Raw genomic sequence first — 12,529 nt, forward strand, 5'->3', positions numbered from 1 at the left:
AGGCCAGATTGGAATCCTTATCCCTAAAGTATTTACTTTAAGACTATCTGTTCCAATACTTCTGCTCATCTAACGATTGGGTGGTCTGCCACCAAAGGTGCCATATTCTAAGTTGTTTAACATGTCTAGATGTAAATATCAGGAAACAAAAGATGAAATTCTAATATAATGTCTCGTATTCATATTTTGATCTCAAACCTAAATGTCTTCAGCGTGCAGCAAAAACAAAAGACTTGGCCTTGCCCTTCCAATGCAATCCTACAATTTATATTCCACTTTTCCCAGCATTTTTGCACCTGCACTTACTGGAAAAAAATTACACTAAATATACACCTCATCTAGCAGCAATTACCTGATGAACATTGGGCAGGAGAGGTTTCGTTTCTTTGGAAAGGCAGTAGGACATTTTATGTACAGCTGTAAAATCATATGTTATAAAATTAAAAGTACAGCTCCATGGACTGTAATCGACACAGCAGTAAAACATAATGACAGGCTGATTATGTAAGCACACTGATGTACCTAACAAACCATTGGATTGTTATTTTTGTGCAAGTCCAATTCATAAAAAGCATAGGGAAAAAATATCTGATTATTAAAAATTAGCTGTTAAATGTAAACTTTACAACAAGGACAGTTTGCTTACCCCTACTCTTATTTTCCTTTGAGTTGAGGATTTGTGTCAGAGAAGTCAACAGCACATAATTTACACTGTTTTTATGGTCAATAAATCAGACACCACTCAGATATACCTAAGACTAAGCAAAACATTTCAACTTCTTTACTACTTGACTCATGAGCCACATTTCCCTGATCCACACATTTCTCATAGTAAACCAGTCACATTTTCTGTAAAAACGAACATTTTCTGTAAACAGCACACTAGAATGACAAATGCAACAGAAATTAACTAAAAAATAGATATTTATTAAATAAACACAACTGTGTGCACAAAAGTGTCCTTTAGTAACTAAAAAGACAAAAACTTCAAATAGTGAATCCAGCACACATTTATAAATTAATGTTCTTGTGTACACCCACTTCACTAGTGCATTAGAAATATGTAAAATATGTTTTGAAATATGTAAAATATGTTTTCAGTGCAATGTATACTAAAGGCCTAATTTGTACTTACAAGCTTCATTAAATTATGTAAGGTTATTTCACTGATGCCATCACATTAAATGCACTTTGAAACAAGGCAGATGTATATTATTTTCTAAATGAAATCATTTTAAAACACCAACGTCAGCATCAACGGTTCTGAAATCAGAAAAACACAGCTGCTTTTGCACTCTCCTTGGGTTACTGCCGTTTCAGGAGGGCTACTGGCACCATGAATGGATTTAGTGGACACAAGCCAGCAGTAGCCCAATCACCTTTGTCTTTTGACAGTTTCATTGCAGGTGACTGGCCTGCAAAATCTCCAGCAGCTAATGGTGATTCTGTAGCCTTTGCTTGCTCAGTTACTTCTCCCTTTTGAACACTCTCTTCCCCTGTAGACGGTACACTCTGTGTTTGTAAAGAAACATCAGGTCCTTTAGCATGTTTGTCAGCTCTGGAGGTTTGCTGTTCTGTTACTCTAGTTGAAGCAGAATTGGCAACTGCAGGTCTCTGATCTGTGCTGTGGCTCACTGCTGGTGTGTTCAGACGGGTGTGAACTTGAAGCAGATGATGCTGCAGTTCCTTACAGTCCAGCAAGGGGAGCTCTTCAGGCAAAGACATCAACAGGTCCAAAAGCACTGCACTTTCTTGGGTTATTAAAGACAAACAATTTCACAAGGTTGTAATTTTATAATATATATATTTTTTAATACTCTCTTTCTTTCTTTCTTTCTTTCTCTCTCTCTCTCTCTCTCTCTCTCTCTCTATATATATATATATATATATATATATATATATATATATATACGCACACACACAGTATATATACTAAATACTCACTTTATTAGGAACACCTGTACACCTACACAGTCATGCGTTTATCTAATCAGCCAATCATCCAATCATGTGGCAGCAGGCATGAGTGTTGGTGCCAGACAGGCTGGTTTGAGTATTTCTCTAACTGCTGATCTCCTGGGATTTCATGCACAACAGTCTCTAGAGTTTACTCAGAATTGTGCAATAAAGAAAAAACATCCAGTGAATGGCAGTTCTGCGGATGGAAACGCCTTGTTGATGAAAAACACCATCAGCAGAAAAACAAGTGATTCTTTTTTCTAATCTTCAACTGTCCAGTTTGGGTCAGCCTAAGCCCATAATAGCCTGGAGCCTGATGTGGTCTTTTCTGCTCACCACGGTTGTAAAGAATGATTGAGTTAGTATATCCTTCCTTGCAGCTTGAACCAATCTGGCTATTTTCCTCTGACCTCTCTTATCAACAAGGTGTTTCCACCCACAAAACTGTTGCTCACTCAGTGTTTTTTGATTTTCGCACCATTCTAAGTAAACTTTAGAGACTGTTGTGTGTGAAATTCCCAGGGACCCAGCAGTTTCTGAAATACTCAGATCAGCCCATCTCATACGAACATCCATTGCAATTGACAAAAAATTTAATATTTAGACATAAAATGTTTTAGGGAGAATACATACCCATAGCAGTAAGAGGCTGAGTGTGTTTTTTGAGAATGATGTTGCTTATAAATTGGTATATCTTTTCAAAATCCACTACACTCTTCATCCCCATTGGTCTATATTGCCAGGCTTGCTCAGACTGTCCACTTCAGCTTGCTTATCAATGTCTGATGTGAGCAAGGGTGCAGCAGTAGACACAGCACTTGAAGCAGACAGTGGTGGCGTTGGTTTTGAGACAGGTTGACTCAGGAGTGATTTAAGGGTGGTTGATGTGGAAGGCATGGCAGAGTCTTTGTCTGCCTCAGTTTTTTGTTGTAACTCACTATGATCCTCTTCAGCAATGGCAGAAGGAGATGTTACTGTGGTGGTTTGGGCAGAGGGGTTGGAAGGTGCATCCTTCCCATGTGACTGAGGGGTTTTAGAGGCTTGTCCAGGCCGAATTATCGCTGGAAGAGGCAAGCCAGCATGGGATTTAGGCACACAGTGCACAAGCCGCTGGCTAGAGTACTTTGAGAGTCTGTGGTACGTGGAGGATCTGTGTGGTGGAGGCTGCAGGACTCTGTGGCAGCAATTACCAGCATCTGATGGTACAAAAAAGTCAACTCAAAAAAAAAAAAAAAATAAATAAATGCTGCCACCCAAGATACATGCTCATGCTCAAGAATTTAAGTAACAAATTCTTTGGAAAAATTCCTTCTTTGAATATTACAGTATCACAAACACTAGAAACTAAGCAATCTCTTCCACTATGATCACATGCACTTTTCCATGATCACATACTTGAGAGAAGGCAGAAGATATTGTTTCCTCATGGACACCAGCCATTTTCTGTGCTACTTCTGCCCATAGTTCCATTGGTACTTTGTTGTTTTGTTCCTCACGTCTCCGTTTTTGGACCTGCAGATACACCCGCTGCACCACACACCTCCTCAAAAACTTTATCATGTTCTGTATCTAAAAGCAAACACAGCACTGTACATACTGGTATTACTAATTAGTATTAGGCTAATTAGCATATGAGACAACATGATAAACTAATGCACAATATCTGAATTAGTTTCAGAAGTTGAGAAATGCTGTAGCTCGCTTTTAAAAACTTCCACTGCCTGTTCGCAACCGTCTTGCTCCCACAGTCCTCTGCATACAGAGGATGTGAATGAATGGAAGGTGGAACAAAAAAAGATTTGTTTAAGTAAAATAAAATAAGTACACCCTATGGCTCATTAACATATAGAACGACCTTTAGCAACAATAACTCGAAGTAAACATTTTTTCTGTGGGAGTTTATGAGTCTCTGAAAGTCTCTGAGAAATTTTGGCCCACTCTTCTTTATAACATTGCTTCAGTTCATCGTGTTTAAGGGCATTTGTTTATGCACAGCTCTCTTAAGATCCCACCATAGCATCTCAGTGGGGTTGAGGTCTGGACTTTGACTTCGCCATTCTAACACCTTGATTTTTTTTCTTCTTTAGCAATTGAGATGTTGATTTGCTGGTGTTTTTGGTGATATGCTGTTTGGTTTTTGCCAAACATGGTGCTGTGCATGATGACCAAATCTCCACATTGGTCTCATCAGTTCAAAAGAAAACTTTTTTAAAGAAAACTTTTAAAACTGGTTTGTCCAGATGCAATTTTGCAAACCTAAGTCATGCTTCCATATTCTTTTTTGGATGAAAGCCATCCTTGTTCAGTCTTTTGCTGATTGTGCTGTCATGAACATGAACTTTTAATGTGCTTACAGAGACCTGTATGTCACATGATGTAGCTCTTGGGTTTTTCTTTACATCTCTGAACATTAAGCGGTCTAACCTTGGACTGAATTTGCTGGGACATCCACTCCTGGGAAGGTTGGCAACTGTCGTGAAGGCTCTCCATTTGTAAACAGTCCTTCTCACTGCAGAATCGTGAATTTCAAATTGTTTGGCGATGACCTTATAACCCTTCCCGGATTGATGAGCAGGAACAATTGCTTCTCTGAAGCCATGGCTGATGTCCTTTCTTCTTGGTATGGTGTAGACACATACCTGAGTGCTCCAGAACACCAAACTGACAAAAGTTCTGCTTTTATAGAGGTAGTAATAATTCTTGTACATAGTAACATTTGGCTGCTAATTACTCTATTAATGATTGTGGAAGTAGGAAGGTTGTAATTATACTTCCCACCTGGTTTCTGAATTTTGGTTTAGTTTTTGGGGGAAAAAATGATTACAGATTGAAATCTGTTTCTTTTTTTTTTTTGACCTGAGGTTATTTGTTTATAGAAGTTGATGAGGACCCCCAATTGTTATTTAGGCCCTGATAAATAAAAACATAGAACTGGTGGAGGGTGTACTTTCTTTTTCATTTCCTGATATTTACATCTAGATGTGTTAAACAACTTAGAACATGATATCTTTTGTTTGAACCCACCCATTTTTCAAGTGATCAAAATATTGGAACATGTGACTGACAGGTATTTCTTATTGCTCAGTTGTGCCCTGTTAGATTGACTGTTTAAACAATTAATAGCTCTGAATGTCTATACTTGGTTTGAGCCCTGAGTTCTGGCTGTGAAGACTGCAGTTTTTGTTAAAACGGAAGAAGCAACATGAAGACCAGAGAGCTGTCTATGGGAGAAAAGCAAGCCATTTTGAAGCTGAGAAAAGAAGGAAAATCGATCAGAACCACTGCACAATTTATACTGAGCATAGCCAATACAACAATTTGGAACGTCCTGAACAAGAAAGAAACCACTGGTGTACTAACAACCAGACATCAAACAAGTTGGACAAGGAAAACAACAGCAGTTGATGACAGAAACATTGTGAGAGCTGTAAAGAAAAACCCAACACAACAGTCAGTGACATCAAAAACAACCTCCACAGGGCAGGGGTGAAGGTATCACTATCCACTTTTTGAAGAAGACTTTGAAAGCAGAAATATAGAGGCCATACAAGAAGATGCAAACCATTCATCAGCAGTAAGAATATGAAGGCCAGATTGGAATCCTTATCCCTAAAGTATTTACTTTAAGACTATCTGTTCCAATACTTCTGCTCATCTAACGATTGGGTGGTCTGCCACCAAAGGTGCCATATTCTAAGTTGTTTAACATGTCTAGATGTAAATATCAGGAAACAAAAGATGAAATTCTAATATAATGTCTCGTATTCATATTTTGATCTCAAACCTAAATGTCTTCAGCGTGCAGCAAAAACAAAAGACTTGGCCTTGCCCTTCCAATGCAATCCTACAATTTATATTCCACTTTTCCCAGCATTTTTGCACCTGCACTTACTGGAAAAAAATTACACTAAATATACACCTCATCTAGCAGCAATTACCTGATGAACATTGGGCAGGAGAAGTTTCATTTCTTTGGAAAGGCAGTAGGACATTTTATGTACAGCTGTAAAATCATATGTTATAAAATTAAAAGTACAGCTCCATGGACTGTAATCGACACAGCAGTAAAACATAATGACAGGCTGATTATGTAAGTACGCTGATGTACCTAACAAACCATTGGATTGTTATTTTTGTGCAAGTCCAATTCATAAAAAGCATAGGGAAAAAATATCTGATTATTAAAAATTAGCTGTTAAATGTAAACTTTACAACAAGGACAGTTTGCTTACCCCTACTCTTATTTTCCTTTGAGTTGAGGATTTGTGTCAGAGAAGTCAACAGCACATAATTTACACTGTTTTTATGGTCAATAAATCAGACACCACTCAGATATACCTAAGACTAAGCAAAACATTTCAACTTCTTTACTACTTGACTCATGAGCCACATTTCCCTGATCCACACATTTCTCATAGTAAACCAGTCACATTTTCTGTAAAAACGAACATTTTCTGTAAACAGCACACTAGAATGACAAATGCAACAGAAATTAACTAAAAAATAGATATTTATTAAATAAACACAACTGTGTGCACAAAAGTGTCCTTTAGTAACTAAAAAGACAAAAACTTCAAATAGTGAATCCAGCACACATTTATAAATTAATGTTCTTGTGTACACCCACTTCACTAGTGCATTAGAAATATGTAAAATATGTTTTGAAATATGTAAAATATGTTTTCAGTGCAATGTATACTAAAGGCCTAATTTGTACTTACAAGCTTCATTAAATTATGTAAGGTTATTTCACTGATGCCATCACATTAAATGCACTTTGAAACAAGGCAGATGTATATTATTTTCTAAATGAAATCATTTTAAAACACCAACGTCAGCATCAACGGTTCTGAAATCAGAAAAACAGAGCTGCTTTTGCATTCTCCTTGGGTTACTGCCATTTCAGGAGGGCTACTGACACCATGAATGGATTTAGTGGACACAAGCCAGCAGTAGCCCAATCACCTTTGTCTTTTGACAGTTTCATTGCAGGTGACTGGCCTGCAAAATCTCCAGCAGCTAATGGTGATTCTGTAGCCTTTGCTTGCTCAGTTACTTGCTCATTTAGGCATCGGCACATAGGGCACAAGCCGCTGGATAGAGTACTTTGAGAGTCTGTGGTACGTGGAGGATCTGAGTAGTGGAGGCTGCAGGGCTCTGTGGCAGCAATTACCAGCATCTGATGGTACAAAAAAGTCAACTCAAAAAAATAAATAAATAAATAAAAATGCTGCCACCCAAGATACATGCTCAAGAATTTAAGTAACAAATTCTTTGAAAAAATTCCTTCTTTGAATATTACAGTATCACAAACACTAGAAACTAAGCAATCTCTTCCACTATGATCACATGCACTTTTCCATGATCACATACTTGAGAGAAGGCAGAAGATATTGTTTCCTCATGGACACCAGCCATTTTCTGTGCTACTTCTGCCCATAGTTCCATTGGTACTTTGTTGTTTTGTTCCTTACTTCTCTGTTTTTGGACCTGCAGATACACCCGCTGCACCACACACACCTCCTCAAATCTTTATCATGTTCTGTATCTAAAAGCAAGCACAGCACTGTACATACTGGTATTACAGGCACAGGATTTTTACAATATTTTTGTTTGTACCAGAGCAAAGGTTCATTGTGGACATGCATACCTGATGCAGAGACCATTTAGGAAATTTCTTCTGAAGTGCCAAAAAATCCAGTTCTGTATTTAACCTGTTCTGTTGTTTCAGGGCAAGTAGAAGGCACCCAGTAGGGAACCTGCTTATTGGTTCAGTCCTCTTTAATTCTAAAAAACGAGATGGTGTGATCCGGCGACGAGATGGAGGCTTCATAATGACTGAAAGAATGCACACATCATCATCATCATCATCTTCATCATCATTACCACTATCATTATTATTATAATCATGGTGTATGTGTATCATGGAGTACTGAGCTGCATACTTTCTTTAAGGAAACCTAAGTTTCGGGCAAACTAGCAAGTAAGTGTTTGGGAGAGAGTCACTGAGTCATTTTACATGTATATCCATTAAGACGCCACATCTCCAGCTTCGCTGTGCTCCAGGAAATGACTTGAGAATGTTTTCACCAGCACTGCTACTGGGAACTATTGTGCAATTTCATCACGTAGCTCATCACTACTCTTGTACTTTAAACTTATAGGTAGATACTTAACATCAGTTAACAGGTTGATTCGCACGAATCTTACGATTTGGCACTCTAGCTACACATCCTTTCCGGGAAATAGTAATTTGCTATAAGAAAACTTGACAGCTTATATGTTCATGAAAATGGCTAGTTAGCGAAACAGCTAACATTAGCCAGCTATCCAAGCTGTAGGTCATTGACGAATTGCCTAGCCACACAAATTACACCACTGTGTTACAGTCTTCGGTTTTCCTACACCGAATCAACGCACGATTCAACACAGAAAAAATGTCAGTGCTTGTCTTTAATTAAAACTTAAAAAGCTGGTGATGGATAACTGCAAAGTGATTACCAAGTCAAAACAATGACTCGTTGCTGTCAGTGGTATTTTGAAACGAGTCGCTAGAAAGGCCAAAAAGGACGACAGCACTTAAAATGCGTTTGGCGGCATTTTAAGGACTTGGCCTGTGAAAATATCTATTCTATCTATCTATCTATCTAGCTCACTGTAAATAATAATAATAATAATAATAATAATAATAATAATAATAATAGTTATAAGACCAGTTATAGTGGAATAGTCTGAGCATAAGGCATTTAAAAACCTCTATGTAAGTGCAGCTAATGTTTTTTGCTATTAACACAATAATAGCAAAAACAAAAAAGTAACCATTTCAAAGAAGTGCCAACAATGGCGACAATAGCAACCGGCACTACTACTACTCTTCAACTAACTCTTCAATAATTGCACTAACTCAAAAGGAGATTTTTTTAGTGTAAACAAAAAAGCATATAAGTGTCAGTTCTTACTTGTCTCTCTGAAAAAAGGGCAGGCCACCGTTCCTTCAGGGTTTTCACTGGAGGTTCGGCCTCCACAATCTACCATCTCCACAATGGGAATTTCTGATCCATCTTTGAAGCAATAACAGTTCCACTGGGGTTCCGTTTTTTCATTTCTTCAACCAGGAGCTTTCTTTCAGCCTCTAGTCCATCTTCATTCTGCCCCTCAGGTATGTTAGGTAAGTAATTCACCTCATACCTTTTTGGTCTTTTGAGTCATTTTGATGCTATTTGCGGGGCGCACTTTATCCCTGTGTTTATTGCAACCTCTGGACATCCAGCTTTTCTCAGTTTAGTGCGATAGTTTCCCATTTTGTACAAGCTGTTCTTCCAGCCAGAGCACCCATCTGGTGAGCCTGGTTCCCTCAGACAGGGATGTTTTGTTATGAGTGCTAATGCCACAGAATGGCATTGTTCTTTATTTGGATAGGCATCAAATTTGTAGATCTCCTCAGCAAGTTTCTCCAAAATACCATGCTTCATGTCTCTTGGTACATTCAGGTAAGTACGGTCTCATAAAAACTGAAGATTTGCCCGTCTCAGTCTGAATTCCACATCAACTGGGAAATTTGGAATGTCAAAAAATTCTGGCCATCGCTCTTGTCTTGATGAGCTTGGTGTCAACAGAATCTCTGTATCATCTGAGGAGACTTCAGATAGACTGGGGGTGGAGGTAGGTATCAATGTCAGTGTCATGGTATGACCTTGACAGTAACTTTCGTAGGTGGCAAATCTTGTACATCAAGGTTGCAGAGGGAATTATCAAAGTCAGGATCTTCATACATGAGAGAAAAATCATGCTTAAGCTTGCATTTTTCTTTAACTATTATCTTAAGTTCTTCAACTGTTTCTGGTTTCCCATCTAGTGAGACTTTATGTATATCCTGTTCATTTACAAAAATTCTTAGTTTATAGCTTCCCATGGTCCTAGAGTAACATAACTTTAGTGCCAATTTCACATGCAATCATTCAGCATAATATATAACGCTTCAGTATCACATACACACTGCCCTTTATTCAATAGGAGGATAAGGGGAAAGGATCATTTAGATCAGAAAAATGAGTGACTGTGAGAGACCCTGCCCCACTGAAGCACAACTCATAAGCACATAAGTGTTCAACATACCATGAAGTCAAAAGCCTACAGATCAACAGGATTTCTGTATTAATAACAATATGTGCTATTTGCTGGAACTCTGGGAGACCTGAACAGGTTCCAACTGAAATGGTCATATCTGCACTGTATTTTACACCATCAACACAACCAACAACGTGCAACCAACACCGTATTTTGTTTGGCATTATGCTGACTTAGGGAGTTCTGAACATTTTCAGGAAAAGATGTAATCATAACTGACCTCACTTTATCAATTTCCAAAGATGGATGATGAATCCAAATGGAAGCGTCTTGTTCCCTCTGGGAACCATGGTTACATGCGTAACCTAGAGACGTTCCCGTTCAGGAACTCGAGCTGCGTCGAAACACTATGGGAACGAGTATACCCACGTCGCCAGACTTACGAATCCCTGCCTAGAGTGAAAGAGCACAGCTAGGGCAAGAGAACAGAAGAACCCGGAACGGCTCACATATCGAGGCCATAGAACCTGGCGAACGTCAAGGGCGTGGACCAACCTGCAGCATTGCAGATGTCCTGCATAGACACACCTGCCCGCACACCTGCTCGCACTGGACACGTACAGTTAAGCCTCTGATGGTCGGGCTCCTGAAAGGGAGGAGGACAGAAGGCCTGGTGTATGACTGGCCGTGGTGTAGACAAGGGAATTTTAGGTACATAACCCGCTCGAGGGTAGAGAAACACTTTGGGCAGACCGGGCGCAAAGTCTAAATAAGAGGGGGCCACAGAGAGGGTCTGTAGATCCCCAACTCTCTTAAGAGAGGAAATCGCCAGAAGAAAGGCAGTCTTTATAGTGAGAAGACAATCAGAAATCCCCTCTATAGGCTCAAAAGGGGGTTTACAGAGAGCCTCTAACACCACAGCCAGGTGCCATGGAGGGACACGAGATCATACCGGAGGCTTCAGCCTCAGCGCACCACGGAGGAAACGCATAACTAAGGGCTGTCTGCCCACAGACTGACCACTGAGAGGGGCGTGGTAGGCCGCAATGGCCACCACGTAGACCTTCAAGGTGGAGTGGGTCAACCCTGCGGAGAAACGGGCCTGCAGGAACTCCAGCACTGTACCAACTGGGCAGTGAACTGGGTCGAGCCGGCGGTCTCCGCACCAAGAAGTGAAAAGTTTCCACCTCAAGGTGTACAGTTTCCTCGTCGAGGGAGCTCTGGATTGGAGAATGGTCTCAACAACCTCGGCTGAGAGACCGGAAGCTACGAGTTGTGCCCCCTCAGAGGCCACACCCACAGCTTCCACAACTCCGGGCGGGGGTGGAATATGGTGCCCCCCGCCTGTGAGAGGAGACCCCTCCTGACGGGATTCTCCAATGGAGAGCCGTCGAGAAGAGAAGTCAGGTCTGAGAACCATACTCAGCCCGGCCAGAACTGGGCTACTAGCAACAGATGGACCCCGTCCCAGCACGCTCTCTCCAGAACGGGGGAAAGGTGTACAGACGCAGCCTCGGCCAAGTCTGTACCATGGCATCGAGTCCGAGAGGAGCTAGATGAGTCATAGAGAACCAGAGGGGACAGTGCGATGTCTCCTGAGTCACAAACAGTGGTTGTGGTTCTCTGTACTGGAGAAAGCACACTTTTCTCGATCGTGACAAACCCGTCCTCGGACCTGATCTGAGACACGACCTGTTTGATCATGAGCATCTTGAACTTCAGTCGCATGACTGAGCGGTTCAAATGATGCAGATCTAAAATGGGACGCAACCCTCCACCCTTCTTCGGAACGATGAAGTACCAGCTGTAGAACCCGGACTCTCTGTCATGAGGAGGGACCACCTCGATGGCCTCCTTCCTCAGGAGAGTGTTTACTTCCTGTTCCATTACCAGAGCCTGCTCGGGGTCCACCAGAGTGGGAAGAACCCCGCAAAAACGAGGCCATGGAGAACCGAATTGGATTTGGTAGCCTCTCTCTACAGTATGCAGGACCCATTGAGACACATTTGGCAGAAGTTTCCACGCCGCAAAATAGTCTACTAAGGGAATCAGTCTCTCGAGACTGACCTCTGGTGTAATGAGAGCGGCTAGCTCGGTGCCCTGAAGCTGCGGACTGGCAGGGGACGGCCAAACTAGCTGCTCTGAAGAGCTCCGAAGAGGCAGCGAGCCTCCCAGTACCGCCACGTTCCCGGGCGGAAACTGAGAGAAGCGCTCGATGGAGACCGCTGTGCCCTGAAGCACCATGGGTGGCAGGTCGATCTCCCGAGGGCACTGAGGAGAGACGGGCACCATATGATGAGGTGTACACCGTTCTTCCCCAGAGGGGCCTGCCCTCAGAAGTCCTGGGCCACGAGCACCAGGACTTCTTGGCCGAGGTCTTCTTAGACAGAAGAACGGTCCGCAGATCTGGCTTCGCCTCAGAAGACCCTGGCCCAGAGCATCGCTGGGCTCTGGGCCAGGGGCTTCCGGTCCCGAGGCAGGGGAGCACGGGAGGCGAAGCTCT

General features: G+C 41.3%; 1 protein-coding gene across 1 annotated transcript; it reads right to left on the reverse strand.

Annotated features, from left to right (window-relative positions):
• Positions 1-906: 906 nt before the first annotated feature.
• LOC117597112 (snRNA-activating protein complex subunit 2-like) lies at positions 907-7,797 on the reverse strand. The gene is given in 6 exon segments (XM_053233316.1): positions 907-1,751; positions 2,593-2,718; positions 2,721-3,053; positions 3,056-3,155; positions 3,355-3,528; positions 7,610-7,797. Coding segments are annotated over 6 exon segments (1,362 nt in total). The 5' UTR covers positions 7,793-7,797; the 3' UTR covers positions 907-1,305.
• Between the last annotated feature and the right edge of the window lie 4,732 nt (positions 7,798-12,529).

Source organism: Pangasianodon hypophthalmus, chromosome 4, assembly GCF_027358585.1.
Source record: "Pangasianodon hypophthalmus isolate fPanHyp1 chromosome 4, fPanHyp1.pri, whole genome shotgun sequence".
Classification (NCBI taxonomy): Eukaryota; Metazoa; Chordata; class Actinopteri; order Siluriformes; family Pangasiidae; genus Pangasianodon; species Pangasianodon hypophthalmus.